The sequence below is a fragment of the Perna viridis genome, chromosome 4, assembly GCF_037379345.1.
Source record: "Perna viridis isolate PV_CMFRI_1.1 ecotype Kerala chromosome 4, ASM3737934v1, whole genome shotgun sequence".
NCBI lineage: Eukaryota > Metazoa > Mollusca > Bivalvia > Mytilida > Mytilidae > Perna > Perna viridis.
Window position 1 is genome coordinate 50,985,254 of NC_142448.1, and position 22,380 is coordinate 51,007,633.

The 22,380-nt window shown below is 32.6% G+C and overlaps 1 protein-coding gene across 2 annotated transcripts; it reads left to right on the forward strand.

The window, feature by feature from the left end:
- Positions 1 to 894: 894 nt before the first annotated feature.
- On the forward strand, positions 895 to 20,540 carry LOC148620448 (uncharacterized). Of its 2 annotated transcripts, XM_088581343.1 has the most exons (9): positions 895 to 1,020; positions 2,872 to 2,985; positions 3,822 to 3,917; positions 5,984 to 6,180; positions 7,199 to 7,245; positions 8,073 to 9,536; positions 11,212 to 11,401; positions 14,231 to 15,042; positions 16,060 to 20,540. In XM_088581343.1, exons 2-9 carry the CDS (start codon positions 2,872 to 2,874, stop codon positions 16,191 to 16,193), a joined length of 3,054 nt encoding a protein of 1,017 aa, XP_088437469.1. In that variant the 5' UTR covers positions 895 to 1,020; the 3' UTR covers positions 16,194 to 20,540. The 2 variants fall into 2 exon arrangements, with proteins under 2 accessions (XP_088437469.1, XP_088437470.1); XM_088581344.1 differs by lacking the exons at positions 895 to 1,020; positions 2,872 to 2,985 and having other exon boundaries at positions 3,833 to 3,954.
- Positions 20,541 to 22,380: the final 1,840 nt, after the last annotated feature.

Consider the following 22,380-nt stretch of genomic DNA (forward strand, 5'->3'; position numbering starts at 1 on the left):
TAGTAATAAGTAAATATGCAAATCATGTACGAATGTACAAAACTGAATTGGAAATTACTATTACGAGAAGTCGCTAACAGTACTAGGGACTTAAAACTTTGTTTTAGGACTGTTTTGTTTTCATATTTCATATTTAATGATTTATTTTCAGTTTTAAATTAATTGTTTTAAATAAAACTAAACTTTCAACTTTTAGACAGCAATATACAAATACAATATTGAATTATTTGATTTCTGTATAAAATGTTATAGAATGAATGGTAAAACACAATTTTTTATCATTTCCGTAAAAAGTCCACATATGCATTAACTTAGTCCGAATTTCCTCTGACCCTGCAGCCCTCCTCTTTCTTATTTGAACTCGAATTTCCAAATAAAGAAGTCTTTATTTCCTGTGACTTTTTCATTTTATCCGTGACTTTCTTCCTGAGACTTTTTTCCTTCATTCGACAAATTAGATAAAGACATACTAACATAACCCACTCTACACGTTGACGTTCAATGTACTCCTAAATATAATGGAGAAACGCTCTCGGACCCACGTGGGGTCTTGTAGTAGGCCAGAGCGTCAACAGAGCAACCCGGCCAGCCGCTAGTAGCCTCAACTCTGAATGAGTTCTTCGTTCAGGGATCCCAAAGCCTGGACACGCTACCTCCAACTATACCAGTACTGTACAAAATTTGAAAAAAAATCACAATACTGGAAAAAAATTTTATACCAGTATTGTGCACAATACTGGTATACCAGTATTGTGATCGCCAAGTACAGGAGATTCTCTGTTTGCCCTAAACACCATGCAAAGGATTTATATTTAACACCTTGACCATACATATTCTCGTTATGAATAAATTATACTACTCTAGTTCGTGATTGTATATGTTATGAGAAATTATCGTTGGTCATCATCTCTCTCTTAAAGATCAATAGATGGCGCCGTTGATGCTAAAGAAGGGGGAGATACAAAGTTTATTTACAACTTAGAACGCCTGTTTGTTGTATACACCAGTGCTTTAAACAGAGTGAATATTTATAAATATAGCTTCATTATGTATATTTCCACAATTAGTACAAATTTGCGAAACCTTTACATTTACCTTAATGAGGTCATTCAATGCTAGGAAGTGAAAACCATTACCGAATTACTATATAGTACTACAGCCATTGACCACGAGATTACAGTCATTATATATTATTGGGGGTGGGTGGGGGCACGGCGGTCGAATGGTATAGGTGCTGGACATGTATTCATAAGGTTAACATCAGCCCAGGTTTACAGGCTCTCAGTCCTTCCTTAGCCATGGGGTTTCACACTCGGAAGTTTTCCAGCTTTAATATCGGGCTTGCTTCAGCCTGGTAATCACAAAGCTCATATTAGCAAAGTCCAGGGTTCACCCCATGGTATTTGAATAGCACAGTCTTACTGGCATAGCACAGCTCATTTTGCCTTCCTCCAAAATTATAGCACAGTGCACATAGTGACTAGTGTGTTCTAACTAAAATTAATTTCTGATAGCACAGGATTGCAAAGAAATCATAGCACTGCAAAGTACAGCGCTGTAATGGCCTGGGGTGAACACTGAAGTCACATCATCGGTTAAAGACTTTAAAGAGCTTATGTTAATTGTTGACTTGTAAAAACTGGTGTTCACTCAAGTTGAGAGTTAACCTAAATACATTAATATTTGCTCAAGTGAGAATAGATTTATTTAGCTTTTTCAAAAATGGTCATTGAGTAACAACTTACATGTAAATGAACCTTGCAGTAAAAAAACCTTACAGACCCAGGTACAAGCATTGTGCATCAGTCTTTAATGTTTCTATAACAGGGAAGTCTTGGATTTGATGCACTTCTTAGCCTCTTCTTTCACTAAGCCTAGTAAAGGATGACATTGCTTTTTGTCTTAACTTATGTTGTTATATTCAAATTCCAATATATGTGGAAACTTACATAGCCTCTGACAGCTCTCACTTTCTTTCTCATGGTTAAAGTAGAACGATTGTTTGGTTCTTAATGAGCAGATCCATTTTTTTGCAAGGATTTTTGTACCTTCAATTTACAGCCAATTATTGGCCCTACTTCCAATGCATGCAATGGCAAAAAGAGTTTTTTTTTTCCCCAAAATTTATCATGAATTTCTCAACTGAAGCAGGCAATAAGAAAGTTGTCAATTAATTCATCTGTCGGTAGAATGAAATTCATATTTTATTGACGAGTCGCCTAATGGTTATTGTCAAGTTTCTTGAGAGCAATTTTAATATCAGGGAAAGAAACGCATCTATTTTTCAATTTATGACTTTTACGGCAGCTGATTTATGATTATTATTTTGGAATTTCTTATACCTTTATCTTCCATCGGTTATCAAATAAAAAGTATCGGAAGTAAAAATGGCATTGTTATTCTCATAATAGTAAATGATTTTATTTGGTAGTTTTTTCCCCTGCTGATTAAAAGTTCCCAATCTCAGGGGCAGGGGCCTTATTTGGAAAAAAAGGTAGAAAAAGCCCTGTTTTGTATTTATAACCTGGCTTGTTACTATGACATCTTAAACGTTGATTGGTTCACACTCTGCAATTCAAATGATTTCAAACAGAGTATCATTTTGATTATGTTTATCTTTATTTTTCATGGTATTTTCTTGAGCTGTAATTCATCTTTTCAGAGAATCATTCTGCAGCTCTAAATTTAACACTGACCTCATTTTTAATTACCCATTATTTAAGTTTTCTAAAAAACATAATTTGTTTTTACCTGTCAGGAAATACGTATTCAGTATAAAACATAATTTAATGAATTTTCCTTTGAGTCTAAATTAAAATAATTTTCCAATTGGGAGGTACATGGAACTGAGACGATTTACTTTTATTATAGATGGAGGGCACATGTGACTTTTGTCACAGAGGTTCAGATGTTGAAGATGTTTGTGGAAAGCTTCATGTGGAGAAAGTGGATGGAAAATCAGTTGGAGCACATCATAAATGCATGGTATTTAAAAAAAAATTAAATATATGTATGTAATAATGTCAAGAAAAATAGTTTTGACAATATAGAAATGAAATGGTTAGAATGAAAATAAGATGTGTACATATACAATGTACATGTACATATATCTCATTATACAATATCTAGTGATTATGTACCCTGATTTATTGGAACTATTTAGTGATCATTGTATCTGTCTGTTCATTTGTGTGCCCACAATTATTTTGCTACATAGAGTTTTCTCTGCAAGATGTCACTTATCTTATCACTACTTGCCAGTGGATATTTTGAAAAAAGATTTATAAAGGTATGCCATGACCAGGTGCTGCTCTAGCTTCCAAAACTATGTTGCCAGAAAAAAATTCCAGCTGCCAATTTTTTAAGCATGATAAATGCATTTCATTATATTGATAAATGGTGCATGATATATGAAGTATTTTCAATACCTGCCGGATACCTACAATGAAAGGCACGAACGCAAACCTAGATATCATTTAAATTGACTGCCAGACCTGGGTATAGTTTTAAACGGAGAAATGAAAATTCAAGTTAATTTGATTAAAATTGTCCCGATTTGTCAGGTCATGTAAATTTGTACGTGAATTTAGATAAAATCAAAATAAGTCACCTGTTCAAAACTGGTAAATTTTGGTTGGGAAAAGTTAAATTTCAGGAAAATTTCTATTTTGAAAAGTGCATGTATAATATAAAAAAATATATTGAATTTTAGTTTATGGCTCGTTACATTTTTCTGTGATTTGAAATACATGGACATATAAATGTACATACATGTATGCTAACATGTAGCATCAAGTGAAAATCTTTACTTATATTTCAAGCAATACAGTGCTCAACTGGTTCAATATAAGTTTGATCACTTTGGTGGCTTCAAGATTGACAAAGTTCAGGAAGAAATAAAGAGAGGCAGATTCATGGTTTGTGTACAGTGATTTCATATTACTTTGTGTACTGGTAAATATAAACATGGAAACACTGACCTTCACACTTGTTTGTTAGCTTCTTTTTTTTTTGCTTACACTGTAAAAGGCCAAGAAAAAAAAATTCTGTTTAAGGTTACATTTGATGAAAAATAGGGTAGGTACATTATGTTGGCAAACTCATTTATTTATCAAAATTATTTTATATATTTATACAGTCGACTCCACGTAATCGCATATCGCTTTATTGCATATTTCGGTTATTAGCATAATTTTCTCCTGCACAAAACCATTTCTTATTATTCTATTTGGGAAAAAATCGCTTATTTGCATAGGCCTTGCAGGTGCATTTCGGTTTATTGCATAGCAAATTTTGCCTCATCCAGGTGAAGACAGGTTTTCCCAAATTCTATTTTAAGCCTTTGGGTCATAAATATGTCAAGCATATTTATTGTTGTAAAAACTATATTATCATCAATCAGGAGGTGTTAATAATGGATTAAAAACATGATGGACATAAAAGACATTTTAAATGATTTCTAATTACATTAAAATAAACAAGCACCTAGGTGAACAGTGAACAAGGACTTCTGACGACATGCCAAACATCATATTTTTTGTCCCTATTTAAATTCTTCCGACTACAAATGATTATCAGTGTAAATTTAGTTTTCTTTAATGAGCTGAACAGTTTATAGTGAGCTTGGGTTACTAGGCATAAATATCAACAGAAAATTAAAAGTCATCATTCATTCAGTACAATGTCTAATGAAATTCAACTACTCTAAGGTGCCCCATACTAACCACACTTCATAGGAATATATCGAGGTCAATGACACGTATAATACACAACTATCAGTGTACAGTGGTGATTGAACAGAGGAATAAAAACGCGCAGGCCATTTCAAAAGCCCAGAAACTGCAAACATTGATGAATATTACACTGAATCCTGGCTGAAATATGAAATATGGGATTTTCTTTCATAGAAAGGTCAGGAAATTACTTGACTATCTATAGATGAGAAACATGTGGTTTTACTTCTAAATACACACAACGTAAAGAAAGTCAATAAGCAAGACAAACACAATATATATTATTATTTATTGATAAAAGAACAACACAGTGAGAAGGTCTACAACAATTAAATACCAGATCAGAAATGTGATATCTCTGGTTGATCCACAGTATCGTCGTCTTACCTGAACTCACACTTCCGGTAAAATCGTAATTTCGGTTATAAGAATAGCGCGTTTTTTTGCATAATTTTTACTGGCAAATAGGCTATGCAATTAAGCGGAATCCACTGTATATGTAAGGGAGGATTTCTTGACTTAAATAGTGCTTGACTAAAAAATGATAGTTTAGTGGCATTTCATAAAAAATACCTAAAAAATGTGCTAGGGTAGGTATGGTAACCTTAGACAGATATATTTAGTGGAATTTTTGGAATACATGTACTTGTTATTAGACACAAGTCATGGTTTAGTTTCTGAGTTATGAGACTTTCATTTGAAAAAAGGGGAGGGTCAATAATTTACAACATCCCCTATTTTGGAAATGGCATGTTAGATTTACTTCTAACTATGCACAGTTGTTTGTTTTTTTTTCACTTTTGTTTGAGGGTCTTTTTACATTTTGGTGAAATTCCTAATTTTATTTTTGCTGCAATTGACTTTTTCATATTTTTTATGGGATTTTTTTCACATGCTACACTGTGACTTTAGTACCCCTTGTTTAATCAACTTCAAAATTTATACAGTTGTTTTTTTTATAATGGTCAAATGGTCTGTGTAGTTTTTTTTTAAATGCAATTTTTAGTTTAAGAGGACTATTTCATATTTTTATGAGATTTTTTTCATACGTTTAATAACTGTAATTTCTCATGTTACAGATGTTTATTCATGAAGAGGCTATGTATAAAAACGAAAAGCTTACATTTTAAAAATGTGATTTTTGAAGTAAACCAAGTAATACCAATTATGAATTTGTGGAAATAGCAAAGCTAGGGATGAACCAAGAATTTTTTTGTCACTATAAGCATTTGTTTTGTTTTTTTTAACAGAAATGTTACCTTTGTAAGTGGAAGAAGCGTAAGAGAAACAAAGGGCGATTGTGTGCTAATGGAGCCACAGCAGGCTGTGCTGTGAAAAATTGTAATAAGACATTTCATTTCTACTGTGCCCACCAGGATAGTACAACCATTACAAAACGCATGCTGATTAGATATAAAGAGGAAAAACAGCAAGTTGTTATGTACAGGTAAACAGTAAGGTTACTGGGTACAGGCTGTCCAGTAGCCCTAAAACTACGGAAGCGTATTGGGGACATGGTATTTCTTTTTTTTTAATTTGTTATATAAAATTACTTATTTGTTATATCAAATTATTTATTTGTTATATCAAATTATTTATTTGTTATATCAAATTACTAACTTGTTATATCAATTATTAATTTGCTATATCAAATTACTAACTTGTTATATCAAATTATTAATTTTATTTTATTCTGAAAAAAAAAAAAATTATGAATTTTTAGGAGTTTTATCTGGAAGTGTATTGGGGACATAGTATTTCTTTTTTATTAATTTGTTATATCAAATTATTTATTTGTTATATCAAATTAAAGAATGATCATAAAAAAATGATAAATATGTTTTTCAAGTCAGCAATGTCTTTGCCAGCAAATTAATTAAGTCTACATGAAATAAAAAAAAAACCCAAAAAGCAAAAAAACAAAAAAAGACGTTGATTTACATGTATAGTAGATCATTTATTTTCTTGGTTTTATGTGACCTTAAAAAATTTTGAAGTCTACTATTGGTTTTACCCTGTCATAGTCTTTGGCCTCCTTTAACTTAAATGAGTAATTAAAAAACCTCATTTTTTTAAAAGGTTTTTGCTCTATCTCTGAAAAAAGGGTTTAATATGTGTTGTTATTAGAAATGGTAGAAAAGATTTAATACGATTTTTCTGTTTCAAGACTTTTTTTTACAGGAAAGACTAATCATTATTCTTAAACTCTTTTGGAGTTGAAAGTGCCACAAAAAAAACACAATTAAGTTTTGCCTGATTTTGAAGGTTTTTTTTCGGATTTTGATTTTTCAGGATCAAAATACCTCATGTCACTTGTTCTGTACTATTTCTGAACACTACAATACTACAAAAGATATTGTCCAAATGTCATTCAATTTTATCATTCAATACCTCTATTTAAATCAAAGTCTTCAAAATTTCCTCATGAAAGAAATTTAACAGTATTTTATGTTTTTGTATTTCAGAGTATTTTGTTCACCAGAACATGAAAGATATTTTAGATCCAATAAATGTAAGTGAAGTTTTGCAGGAAAGCTTTCTTTTATGTCTTAACTTGTTCTTTTTTTATCTTCAGAGAACATTCTAGAATGGATATGGCGAAACACATTTGTCCATCAGAATTAGGATGCATGTTTTGTCCAGCTATCTCCTCCTACAGTATTTGTAAAATGTAGGCTGTTTATGCATATCATAGATTAATGTAGAGATGTGCAGGGCTAAAGAGTAATCAAGAGAACCAATATTCTAATGGAAATCAAAAGTATATAGTCCAGGGAGGATTTTAATGGATTTTGGATTTTGATTTTTCATTAATTAGAGATTGTTGGACTTACTGATAAGACTTTTTATGATCAACTCAGTAGGTGTTTCTAGAAAAAGGACACTTTCCCTATCGCTGCACCTGGTCCAGTTTTTTGTGGAGTCAAAGATGCTTATTTACTTTTGTTACTTTTTATGTATTGTTTTAGTAAATTTATGTTCTTTGTTGTATATGTCTGTTTTCTATGTCTGGTCTTTGCCCCTGGATTACATTCTTTTGATTTTCATTAGAATCTTGATTACTCTTTCATTATTCCATAGGGTTACATGACATGTTATTTGCATATCACTTTATTTTCTATGTATGGTTTTTTTTTAAGAGAGAATATTTATGATATTGCCTTAGGGCATTTTTTGTGTCCGTTAGACACAAGGAAGTTTCTTAGGCTGTCTTACTATGAGTTTTTTTGTGTAAATCACAAGCTTAAATGTGGATTGCTGGACATTTTATTTTCAAGATGCAGGTATTAAAGGTTAAATCCAAACATTTATCACTACAATACACATCATCTTTTTCAGCTGAGTTGCTTCTACCATTTAATGCTGGGAATCTTTCATCATCATCAGATGATGAAGAAGAACAGACGAGTGATGATGACACTTTGTCATATTCTAGTACTAATATGAACAATAATTCAGATGTTCCACTCCCCAAACCAAAAGTTCTCTCTAATAATGATGGCAACAATGTTTCAATACTAAGTCAGCCAAGCCCAGTGGCATCCAATTCTAAACATGCAGGAAATTTAAAGGGAAAGAAAGTAGTTCCCTCTTTAGATCAGTCTTCTAAAAGTGCAGCTAGTAAGTACTGTCCTAAAAGCAAAAAGAGCCGTAAGTCTTTTTTTGATGATGATGATGAAAGTAGTAATGTGTCGAGTTTAGGCTTAGATGCCATTTTTGATCCATTGCTCACTAGTGATGACAGAGATAATGATGTACAAGGCAACTGTCAACGGAACGGGAAGATTCCTCCTGATACCAGTACTCCTAATGCGGTCAAAGTTCTGGCTGAGATCAACCATGTTGCCATGGGTAGTAGTCCTGTAACTGCACCAGCGCTTGGAAGTCGAAAAAAAGAATCACGGACTCAAAGGAAAGATGAGTCTTCTGAGGATGAGGATGAAATTAAGCCTGCTCCAATTGAGACATCAAGGCTACCTAGAAAATGTACAAAAAACATCCTGTACAATGAGACAAACAGTGTCACTCCTAGTTATCAGTCCAAAAATGTAAATTTTAGAGAAAAGCATGATACTCCATCTAGAGCTTCAGAGAGACACAACAAACGTAAACATGGAAGTGACAGCCATGAAGATTTCCTATCTGAAAAGGATATGGAAAGGCGGAAGAGTACTGTAAGTAAAAGGAAAATAAGAGTAATTGATTCTGATAGTGACACTGATATGGAGGATCAGGAATTGGCTAGGAAAAAACACAAAAAAAGTGTTCATAAATCTCATAAAGTTGTGAATATCAAGCCAAAAGAGACTCGTGATAGGGGAGATTCTCCTGTTAATGTGACCGATGATGTTGCTCAAGGAACTGTGAATATCAGTGATGTTGATGATGACTTACAGGAAACTTCAAATGTCAATTTGAGTGATGACAACTCTCAGGGGACTCCACAAATCATTGTTATTGGAAACAACTCACTGGAAACTCCTAAAGTCAAGGATGTTTCAGTTAGACTTGCTAGATTAGACTCAACTGAATCGTTAGAGAATACAAAACCACATGGAAACAGTCTAGAAAAGAAATCATCATCATCTACTTCAAAGCCATCATCGTCAAAAGCCAGGAAGTCACTATTGTTAGATGAAAACCCAAGTGAACTTGATGATAGCCCTATTAGAAGCAGAGAAACACACTTAAAGCCTTTTGCTAATAGAACTTTAAGGAAGGAAAATTCTTCACTGGATCTAAGTAGGGAAGATTCTATTGATGCCAGTACAGAAGGTGAGAAGGAGCCAACAAACCTTCAAAGTAAGTATTGATAAAATGTCAGGATCAAAATGTAAAAAGTCTTTTAGCATTAGTTATTGGAGTCAAGTTTACTGTATTGTACAATTCATTAACCTTGAAATGGTTATAAAATGTGCCATGTAAAAGTAATGTGTCTGTTTCCTGCTACCATACCAACCCTTTTTTTTTTGGTGACCCCTAAACATCTTATGGTAATTTTGGCACAAGCACTGTTAAAGTCATGAAATCGTTGTGAAATGTTTTTAAAAACTTAAATGATTCCCCTACCTACCTACCCTATTTTTATACCCCACAACACAAAATGGCAAGGTATTATTTCATACCCTCTGTAAAGTTGCGTTTTGTCCGTCTGTCTGTCTGTCCCGATAATATCCAGAAGATAAATTGAGAACGAATCATTCAATGTTTTTTTTTTAAAAACTTTGTGTGGTTGTTTAGTACCAAAAAATACAGGTTAAGTACAATTTTCAGCAAAATCCAAAATGTTGTTTTGAGTTACACCATTTTGAACACCATTATGAGGTGGGGTATGAATTAATGTTCCGTTAATGCTCTATTTTTTCTTACAGGTAGAAGGAAACAAGACTACATGTATTATTTCTTTTGCCAACTGCTCAAATGAAATTTATGCAATCATTACTCAATCAAGAAGTGAAAATAATTTAATAATTCTATTTTCAATTGTTTTCAACTCAGACAGAGGAGAGGAGCCTCAATTTATTATTATATCCAACTTTGAAGTAGGAGGAGTAAAGTGATCAGGGTGTCCATCCACACTTTTTCATTATAGTTTTTTCTGCAACTACATTATTACAGCCTCTTGATTATCATGTACTATTCATGTATTCATGTACATTGTACATGAAGCTGTCAATTTGAGATCTATTGCAGGGAAAGACATTAACTTTCTGTTGAACTTGTGTCTTGTCCTATTGGGCAAGAAGTTCACAACATTTACTTGTCTCAAAATGATAATAGCTTGTCCCAAGTAGTGTCGCTAATGACATTTCAAGAAATTTTAGATGCCCTTTGTATGACTGTGATCTGAATTCTACTCGTATGAAAGTCAATTTTACTTGCCCCTGGGCAATACATGTAGGAGAACCTTAAACGTCATACCCTGTGTTGTAACTGAAGGAATTCGATATTTTAATTTATAGATAATTTTGAGTCAATGCCTATAAATATTGGAAAACAAATACAGAAGCATCAAGATAGAACAATTCAGAAGCATAAAAATCCATATACATACATGTGCATGTACAAAAATGTACAATAGAAGGGAAATTTAGAGACGTCAACATCCAAGTACAGTACATGTACATGGTCAGTGGTCCTAATTTTCTTTGAAGAGTTAAAGTCCTGATTTCAAATTAATGGTCCACTTGAGTTGGCTCAAAAGTCTTCAATAAAGTGTCAGGGATTATATTTGGAGGTCCTGGACCTGGGAAAATGAAATTTCAAAGGTCCTAGGTCAGAAATTGATAGACATAGGACCAATGCTAATTTAAACTACTGCACACCAAAATGTGAAAACAGGAAACAGATGATAAAATACATGTACATGTAAATTTATTTGCTATAGTTCTTCAAGATCTCCTCACTCATTTAGTCAACATATTCTTTGACAATTTATTTTGTTAAATTTTTACTCCTGTACATTGATCTGTTCCAGACTGTGGTTTGATACTGACACACAATTTAGAGTGTAATGATTCTCTCAGGACAGACCTACTAAAGCTTGCTTCAAAGGAGTTGGATGTAAAAGAAGACAACATTGCTTTCTGGCTAGATGCTTTCAAGCTTGAAAATATACAGAAAGAAATAATGCCTCATCTTATGAATGACATTGGTCAAATATTGTGGTAATTTTTTATAGATATAGCTGATGATTTGTAATATTCTTAAAGCAGATTCTATGTATGATCCAAACAGATTTAATTTACAGTTATAACACAAGGAGATGATACCGGGGGTATACAGTACAAATGTACAAATTTGAAAAAAAAATCAATACAGATTTACATTTGTCTTGAGTGATTTGAATAGCTACTAAGAGTAATCAAGGGAACCAAGGTTATAGTGGTAATCAAAAGAATGTAATCCAGGGACAAAGATGAGACATGGAAAACAGACATACACAACAAAGAACATAAAGTAACTAAAATCATACAAAGTAACAAAAGTAAATGAGCAACTCGGACTCCACTAAAAACTGGGAGCATGGACCAGGTGCACTGGTAGGGTAAGCGTACTCAGCTTTTCTAGAAACACAGAGTTTCTTACAATTATGCTACTGGAATTGTTGCTACAAGATTGAAGTCATCACTATGGAGTTTTATGATCGTCAGTATGAACTTGTGCAGTGTTACGGTGTATCCATCTGCACCATGAAAACTGATTTGTTAAATGTGTCATAGTTTTCCTTTCCTTTTTCGTCTACCTGGGCTTGACATTTTATGAGCAATTAACTCGGCGGGTGTTTCTAGAGAAAGCAGAAGAAGCTAATCTTAATCCGGTGCACCTTGTTCATGATCCCAGTCTTTAGGGAGTCTGAGTTAATTTTACTAATTTGCTTTTGTTACTTTGTATGTATTATTTTGTTTATTTTATGTTCATTGTTGTGTGTCTGTTTTCATGGAAACACTGACCTTCACACTTGAAAATTTATAAGATGTTAGACTAATTCGAGATCAAGGGTCCAAAATGGTGCAGTTTTCACACATTGATAATCATAATTTCCTTCTTTATAAAATGTGAAACCAATTTATGAGGTAGGAAAGGTAAATGGGACCCTTGGTCTGGAATTGGTAACAATTTATGAAGTAGGAAAGGTAAATGGGACCCTTGGTCTGGAATTGGTAACAATTTATGAAGTAGGGAAGGTAAATGGGACCTATGATCTGGAATTGGTAACAATTTATGAAGTAGGGAAGGTAAATGGGACCTATGATCTGGAATTGGTAACAATTTATGAAGTAGGAAAGGTAAATGGGACCCTTGGTCTGGAATTGGTAACAATTTATGAAGTAGGAAAGGTAAATGGGACCTATGATCTGGAATTGGTAACAATTTATGAAGTAGGAAAGGTAAATGGGACCCTTGGTCTGGAATTGGTCACAGATTTTATAAAGTAGGAAAAGCAAATGGGACCCTTGGTCTGGAAAAACAGGAGTATACCATATAGGACCCTTTGTCTTGAATTGGTTTCACATTTTATAAAGAAGGAAATTATGATTATCAATGTGTGAAAACTGTACCATTTTGGACCCTTGGTCTGGAATTAGTCTAACATCTTATAAAGCAGGAAATTATAATTATCAATGTGTGAAAACTACAGCATATGTGACCTTTGGTCTGGAATTGGTCATTTTATTATAAAGTAGGGTTTAGTATCAATGAGTGAAAACTACAGCTTACAATTAACAGAAGTAGTTTACCAAGCAAAAGTCTCTGTAAAATAATGAGTACCTCTAGAATACATGTACATTGTTAACCATGAAACTTTCTTGGCAGTTTGATTTTTTCCTGTCATTGCTGTAAGATCTGTAATGTGAATATTAAATTGTGGTGAATATTTTCTTGAAGAACATAAAGGATTGAAAATATATTAAAACTAACAAAAGTAGATTAATCTCAGAAACCAAGAAAAATGAGACAGAAATTTTCTGGTAATAGGCCAAAGTAAAAAAATATTGTTTGTTGGGTGTTTTTCTTCCCAAAGGACCCATTTTTTTTGTTTTTTGTTTTTTTGTTTTTTTTTTAGCTCTCAAGAATGTTTTTTAATGTTTGACTTCAAAAATGGAAATTTGAAGTTATACATTTTAGTGAAGATAGCAGTCAAGGCAATATTCTTTAAAAAAAATATGTATGTTGTGAAGTAGCTCAAATTAAACCTTAATAAGAATAATGAACAAATGAACAATAGCCACATTTAAAAGATTAAAAGGAACTACATACAAATAAACTATAAATGAAATAAAACGTTCTAAAGAATAATGCCTAAATTTGGGCCTAATGTCCTTCGTTGAAAAGAAAATTGACAACTGCTGACCCACAACACAGAGACAAGGAGTCATTCAGTTTCATTCATTATTCCAATATACTTAAGTTATTTAAAAATCTTACTGTAAACCTCTCATTAAAATAGTGTGGAGATGAAGTGAAGCATAGCACATATTGACCCTTAACAATGTACAGTTCAAAATGAAAAATACCTATCTACCAACCTATGTTCTCAAGGTTAGGGTTTGAAAAGGCCCTACAAACAATTTGTTAATAGTGACCTTACTGTACTGTATCCTATAACAATGTGGCAAATACTTAGTATATGTCTTGTAAAAATCCAAATGTTCATAAAAGTATAATACATTGTACTTTACATTCATACATGTTAACCCCCCCAACCCCCATAAAGAGGAGACTCCCACATAATTGATGAAAAAATTAAAATTTCCCACATAAAATGTATTAAGGTTTGTTGGGGATTTTAAACGTGTTAAAATTACTACATTTGTGTATACATGTACTTTCTGTGAAAAATTCTGAGTAATTGAATTTTTACATAAAAATTTGCTTTTACGTAATTATCTCCCACATGAACTGTTCCAAAGGTTAACAGGTACGGTAAATATAGTACATTTTTTGATTGAAGCAAGGTACATAAAGTTCAGTGTAAGGTATTGTATTTTCAGCAATGAAGACAATGGTAATGGGAAAATTGCCAAACTGTTAACCAATGCAGACAGACTACATGGGCAAATACCAAATTATGATTATGTTTTAACCCTATACAAAAGCATGAATAAATCTCTTGTCCAAACCATGCAGGATAATGTCTTTAAAACACTCAAACAGAACTTGAAAACTGCTTCCAAAAAGTATGGATATACTGTGGGAAAATTATTGAAGATCAAGGAAATGAATGCTCTGATACTAACCGTGGATGACAAATTGGATCCCAAAGGTTTGATTCGAAGAAAGATGCTGCCGGCTTCATCTGATGCTCTGTTTATGTGTTCAGCTGACATTCAGTTTGATGCATTGAAGAAATCTGCATCAAAAATTCAAATTGAGGAAGAAAAGACAAAAATACTGAATTTGATCAGAGATGAATTTCAGGGCATGTTTAGATTAGAAGTGAAACCTTGTGATTCCACATTGATCTCAGATGAAATGTCATGTGTGACTAAGATAGTAAATTATTTAAACAAATCTGGCAGCAAGAACAAACATTGTTCTAATCACATCCTCTGTGTTCAACCTGTAGACACTAATATCATCAACTATTCACCTTATTGTAAGAAACTCTTAGGACAATATGCTTTTGGTGTTGAAGAGAATGACAGTATGATTGTGGTAGTTAGTTTGAATAGTACCATCCAAAATGTAGATGATTTGATAAGCAGCATAATCGTAGAAGAACGGAATCTCAGCTTCCTTACAGCTCATGACCCCAAGGAATCCCCAGTGTCTTGTGTTGTCATAACGAATGTAAAGTATTTAGGTAGGAATAATAGATAGCCTAGCGTTGTCTTTACTGTAGGTTTATGGACTACATTGCTTTTTATACACCCGGCACACAAAATGGTGAGATCTTATGTGATACCCTTTGAAAAATTGAGTGCCCTACCATCTGTCTGTCTGTCCATCCCTTGAAGGTTTCCAGATGACAACTTGAGAATGGATCAATGAATTTTTTTGAAGCCCTGAAAAACAAACTATGCTTTTTCAGTCTTAACATGCTCTATTTTTATGTAATGATAGTCTTTTCTGTATTCAGATCTGTACTATTTAGAAATCCATACTTTTTATCTCCAAATATAATCAATGTAATCAAACCAAATCACAAAGTACCACAAGGAAATGACATAATATGATTGGTTATGTGTTCTTTCTCCCATTCATAGACTTAATTCACACTGCATGAGTGATTAAAAATTTGGAATTTACCGCCATGTGGCGGAAAATTAAAATGTCCAGTGAAGACTCCAACGTTTACCACGCTTACCATGTTTACAGTTGTTATTCCTATAGTTGATCAATTAAATACTTGTTGATTTTAGAATGTTATTCATATTTTAAAGATAAGTTGTTAGTGTATCAAGTAATCATAATGGTAGTGATATCGATGATGCAATGACTTGATGACTGGAGGGGAGGTCTTTGATGACATAGTTGATGTTGGGAGAAATTTAGGGTGTTGTTTAATTTATTTTTTTATGGTATTATGCTTGGGAGAAACAGATTCTCCTTCATATTTCTCCTGGGATTAAAGGTTTTTTCCACTCTCAATAGTTAAATTTTATATTTTAACCCACTCGCTAAAGCTTTTGGGTTAAATTCTAAAATTTAACTATCTCAATTGGAGAAATCCTGTAATCACCTTTAGACTGAATATATATATAAAAAGATATAAAAAGTAAATCCTTATGTTTTGACTTGCATGAATCACCTCATGTCTGATTACTATGAAAACTTCTACTTTTAACTTTAATTTGCATTCAAATTTTTTTTTTTAAAGGGGACAAGAAAGTAGCTGGCAGAAAGGTTGTAGCCCCAGCAGTTGAGAGTTCAACACCAAGGCGTCAGTTACCCATCAACATTACCAAAGAGATTACTAGGTCATCACCACGAAAACATCAAAGTATTCAGTAATCCAACTTTTGGATAGATACTTTTCTTAAGTAAATGGTCAAAGGTCAAATGTGTTCATTTGTTGTTATATTCTATTTTTGTATATAGTTTTCTGATCTGGTAGAAAGAAGAAAATTTTTGTATGACCAAGCTAAGTTTATCTCTTGTTTTTTTCAAAATAAAAATCATGATTCATCATCATTTTATAGAAATTTGCAAGCCATTTAATATTGTATGAAAAAATCTACAGGTAAAACATTTTTAAATCATAAAATAATTGGTCAATCTTTTAGTCAGAAGTTTAAAATGACATACATTGTGTTGATGAATTTTTGTTTATCGTTCTTTATTGCTGTATATTTTAAAGGAATTACTAGAAAGTATTAGGTAGTCTTAGTTAAAACTGTTCATTTAAGATAAACTTCTGAATTTGCTTTGTTTTTTTTTTTTTATAATATTGATTTTTATACTTTTGTATGTTGTGCACTATTCACCACCCTCAAGATTTAGCTTTTTATACACCTGTGTTTAGAAATACAGACTGTTCATCTATCTGTCCATACATTTGACAATTACTCAAAGAAACTTTGTTTTTGATAATTTTTTGGTACAGCCTTTTTTTATTGTTTTATTTGAAATAATTTGACTAAAATTACTTAAAAAGGGGGGACAGATGTTTTTCCTCCCATTTTTCATGTTGGAAGTAAGAATATGATGATCCCTAAATAAAATATTTGTTTGATTTTTATTTTATAGGAATAAAAGTTCGTTTTGAAGGTAGGCAAAATACATTTTAAGTGAAATATTTTTTACTGTTACTCTTCAAACATTACTGAATTTTAAAGAAAAAACCAATCACAAATATATTGAAAATCATTTAAAATTTGCTCTGATGAAATTTTATGTCATTGCTGCAAAAATAAAGGTGAACTGGAAACACAAATAATATTTTATTTTAGCCTGAACAAATTAATTTAAATTAATTAATTTAATAGCCTTTGTTTAACATAGTGTTAGCAGTCTTGGTGAAATTGGTTTGTTGCTTTCTTGACTGAAACTCAATGATGACATTTCTTCCTATACAACGAGTGAGAATATTTGAAAATGTCTGCTGTTTTTTCATTGAAGTTTGAATGTTTTGTCCATAATTGTCCCAACTGTTATGGATTAGATCTCTGTGGTCTTATCAAGCTGCGCCTTGCAAAGCATTTTATTTATAATTGCTTTTCTTGTGCTTTTAGTATGAATAAGTATCTATGAAGTAGTGTTAGTTGATTAGTCTGTTTATTTTGTATTTATCTCTTATCTAATCTTGATAGAAAAAAGTGCAGGGATAAGTTGGTCCATAAATGTTATCTTTAAACTTGTTTTCTGAGGCTAACTAAGAATGATATTTTGGTTCTTAGGTCTAATTTAAAATAATACCATTCACCAGTTTTTATACCATTGCCAAAAATATGAGTGGTCGTACTATGTTATCATACTGTCGTAGTCAGCATTGTCGCTGTCCATAGACATTTTATTTTGGGACAGTAGCTTAAGTAAAAGTGTATTGACCTTTATGAAATTGAACCATAAGGTGTCGTTCCGTAAAAGGAAGACTGGGATTGCTTTTGGGGATTGTGACTTGAACCATTTGTGAATTAAAGACCAGAAACAAGCATTTTCATGATCATTAGACAATAATTCAAGTAATTGTAAATTGATATCTTTGATATTGTATCACAAGGTGCCATATCACAAAAGGAAGACTGGTATTGATTTTAGGGGTTGTGACTTAGGCCATTGGGTAATGAGGGGCCAAATACAAGCTTTTTCATGATTTCTGGACAAGTGAAAGTGAACATATCTCTTTGAATTTACTTTAAAAGGTGTCATTCCCTTAAAGGAAGGCTTAGGTTGAATTTTAGGCTGTGACTGGAACCATTAAGAATTAGATGCAAAAATGGGGCTACTTTGATTATGGTCAAATTTTAATCCTGTGTCTTAAATATAATGTTTAATCGCAAGTACAATGTATTATGCAGAGCCACATCAAGCTTGAATGGTGTGTCCATACTTGCCCAAAATTTTCACTATTGATCTGTGTGATTGTATTAAGCTGCACCCAGCAAGGTATTTTATTGTTGATATATCAATTGAATGTAAACAAGAAAAACCACCTCTTTTAGTATAAAAAGTGGCATCTAGTGCTACAATGGGAAAAGAATCATCCTCGCTTTTTGGTTTAGTGTCAAAATAAGTGCATGCTGTTCTTGTTGATATCGTGTTCTCAAAAATGTACTTTGAAGTGCTGAATGTATGTAATCAGAACTGTATTTCTATCAGGTACATCATTATGTGTGTTTTTTATGGTAAACAAATGTCTGTTAATCTGCATTAACATGTTACATTTTTTTCCAGTTACTGACTTTTTCATATTTTTCAAAGGATTCTTATTTTCACACATTGTACTGTTACTTGAGAACCCCTTGTAAACTTCAAATTTAAATTTCAAATTTTATACAATTGTTTGTTCTATTAGTTTAGCTGCCTGTATACTTCTTGTATAAAATTTGATCTTTACTTTCAGAGTTCTCTAGTATTTTTTAGCTCACCTGGCTAAAGACCATGTGAGCTATTGCCATCATTTGGCGTCCGTTGTCATCTGTTGTTGTTAACAATTTTTTCAATACTTTTCTCCTCTGACACTACTTATGAGATCTATCTGTGGTCAAATTTTCATTTTAATCTGTTGAGCCATGTTGGAGTTATTGCCCTTTTTTTATGTTTTTTTTTTGTTGCTATTTTTAATGTTATTTCTTTCAAAAATCTTTTCCCTCTGACACTTCTTGACCAATTTGAACCAATTATGAGTGTTTCTTGGGTTATCCTACATAGAACTGATGTGGGGATTTTTGATCTGTCGAAAAGCATGGCTGCCATTACTAAAAATAGAACATAGGGGTCAGACAATAATTTTTCGCATATATCTCCAAAATCGTTAGGTTTAGCAAAATTATTTCAATTGCTGAAATGACCTTTATTGTCAGCCCTTCAAAAGTCTTAGGGATCAAAGTTTGGTGACTCCTTGTAAGAGTTATTGTGCTTGAAAGATGAAAAATGATGCCTTTTATTTTTAAACAGTTTTCAGCCATTATCTTGAAAACTATAATAGGTAGAAAGAAACTTTGAATTGCTGAAATGATCCTTATGATAGTCCTACCAGTCTTCTTTAGTCAAAATTGTTGGACAACTCGTTGTTAAATTTATTGGCCATGAAATACCGACTTTAACCAGGTGAGCGATTCAGGCTCCTGGGAGCTTCTTGTCCATTGTTATCTACAGTTTGTCTCAGGTTTTAGGGGGGTTGTATATTGGAAAAAAGTCTGGTAAGGTGTATTGCGTGGTTTTTTGCTCAGCTGTCTATCATAATGTTCTGGTAGATGAATATACATAACATCCATGTGAGTTCTACTATATATACAATGTACCTCGACTTGAAGGGGTATTGGTGAACTGTTTTTGTAAATGCAAACCTCAGTCTTTATGTTTCATTAGTTTATTTTTAATAGGAATGATCCTAAAGAAATTTTTCGGTCTTATAATGGTATCACCCTGTCAGCATCATTATCGTTGTCTTCTTCGGCATCCGTAGTTTATTTACAAAAACTTTAGTAAAACATATCCTATCTTTTTGAAATTTTAACACAATGTTTTGAGGAACATGGTCTTTGGAGGTGTTTTTGCCACCCCTTTTGGAAATAAGGGGCTAAAACTGGGAATAGATGTATCAGAATTGATAGAAAAAAATACATCATTTCTTATGGAAGTCTCTTCCTCTGTTTTTTAATATTTTAAAAATGTTCAATTAAATTTCAAATTTTGTGCTAAATTGTCTCCAAACCAAATGTTATGTCCGTAATGAATTTCAAGTCCCTTAAGTTTGTCAGAAACTTAAATTGTGTTCACACACACTCCAACTATTCAGCATTTGCACTTGTATCATGCTGCACTCCCTGAAGCTCTTTATTTACATTTTTTTCTTTGGAATTTAATGTATATATGTTTGTAGTAGTTAAAGGATGGTAATTATTTGCATTAATTTTGCATTGTCAGTTATATGTCTTTATTGAACTATAAATATGGTGCTTGAGTGTAATCCCTTTTCAACATTTTCTGATATTATATTTTTGAATGACAACAACATAAAATTTGTGGCATTTTTTTCATTTCTGTAAAATCATAAAATGAGGTATTTTTTATGTATAACTTTAAAAATGGACGGGAACTGAATATTTCCAGTACTGCATTTCTAGAGCTGCCAGTACATCATTGTTCAAATAAAGATTAATGTTATATTATGTTGTTAAATAAAGATGAATTATATGTTATGGTGTTTATGTGTGAGAATGGCGCACTGCCATCATGAACATAGTATTGTTTCCTGTGTTTACATTCAGGCCATGTTAATATAATGTATTTGAATTATCCCACTGCTGACGCTTTTATAATTTTTTTTTGGCCTATATTTGTTGCCATTTTCAACGATTTCGTGTGAAATTAACAGGTTTATTAGTGTTTTGGTAAAGTTTCTCTTTTTACCGATTGACCTTAAAAGATGATCTACTATGGAAATGGAAGTCACCTGATTGTAATTGTGTTTCACCATTGGTCACATACTGGTGATTTGGTGTATCCAAAACTGAAATTGTGTCTCATGTCTTAGTATAGTATCATGAAATGTAAAAACATTATTAGTAAAAAGAACAAAATTTTATTGTGTAGTACCCATACATTTTTTATTTACTGAGTACCATTTAGGGAGGTAGACCTAGGGTAAGGGACACAACTCTTACAAATCATTGAAACATTTGTATTCAGCATTTTACATCAATATTGTGCAAGCATCTCAAAGTTGCTTGGACTGATTTCATTTTGTTTCAGTTGAAAGTTTGAAAGGCTTTAGTGAAATTGAATATGATTTCATGAGTTATGTCGGTTACCCTAGGTCTACCTCCTTAAATGGACATATCGTTACTCATGTCCTTCATAATGCTTGTCCATGTTCTTAATGAAAATAAAAATGTGCTACAGCCGTCAAATTTGGTATGCAACATTTAAAGGCAGTGCAAAAGACACAAGGTTTATTTTACTTAGAATGTACTACACTGGTATATCTCAGTAATGTATATTTTAAAACTGATTTTTTTTTATATATATGCAGTTTTTTATTACACGTGCACGTAAGTAACCATCTTGGTGATCTCGAGGTAGTGTGCTCACCAGCTGTGGGGATGGTTTGAATTGGTCATAACAAAAACTCAAAAAAGTTGATCGTGACTGCTACCCTGCCCAGTATTCAACATGTAGTAGATAGAGTGATGACTGGTTTACTCAGAGCCAGGATAATGTGTTTGAGCAAACAATAAAAATCTGGCTTAGTGTATCAGTCTTGTATAAAGCAGGATCTGTTCGACTATGTATGTAATATCTATCACAGAACTTAAACCTAAGTCAACCAATCAATTGATTGCTAATTCTTGTGTAAAAATATTACATGGACTGTTGAGTCGATCGAGCAGTCCATTTTTCTGCAACATAAGAGAATAGACCTGTAATTATTTATATATCTCTAGTAAGATGTAAGAATTTCATAACTACAGCCAGGGATTTTATTTTACACAAACTTTATACTGGTGTTGCAAAAGTCCCCCTTACATTACATCCTGTTTCTCTTTAAGTTGTTATTATTGTTAGAGGCTTCTGGTTACATACCACTAATTCAACCAATGAACTTTTAGAGCGTACGCAAAAATAGTTCTACACAAGTTTTAGTGCACTTGTCTTGCTTTGGAAAAAGTTCACATCAAATCTGCACATGTGAGCTTGTTTGGCAGGGATTTTCTTTCTTCATTTCTACATAAAATCGTCACTGTAACTTACTGAATTAAATATTTTATGAGTCGTGCTTTTGTGAAATGTAGGGGAATTCCCATTCTATTGTAGCTCATTGTCTTCTAGGAGCCGGCATCGCACTGCAAGGTAGTAAACCCCACATAATATTTTCAGGGCTATTTGTGTAGATGCAGCTTTTGTGTGATGTAGTCTTCTTCAGATTAAACTTAAGGTAGAAGCTCCATATCTCATTGAACTTAGTGAAATTAGCATAGAAGCCTATGGGAAGTGACATTAGTTGTGTGTAGCCTCAATGCACTCGTAATTTCAG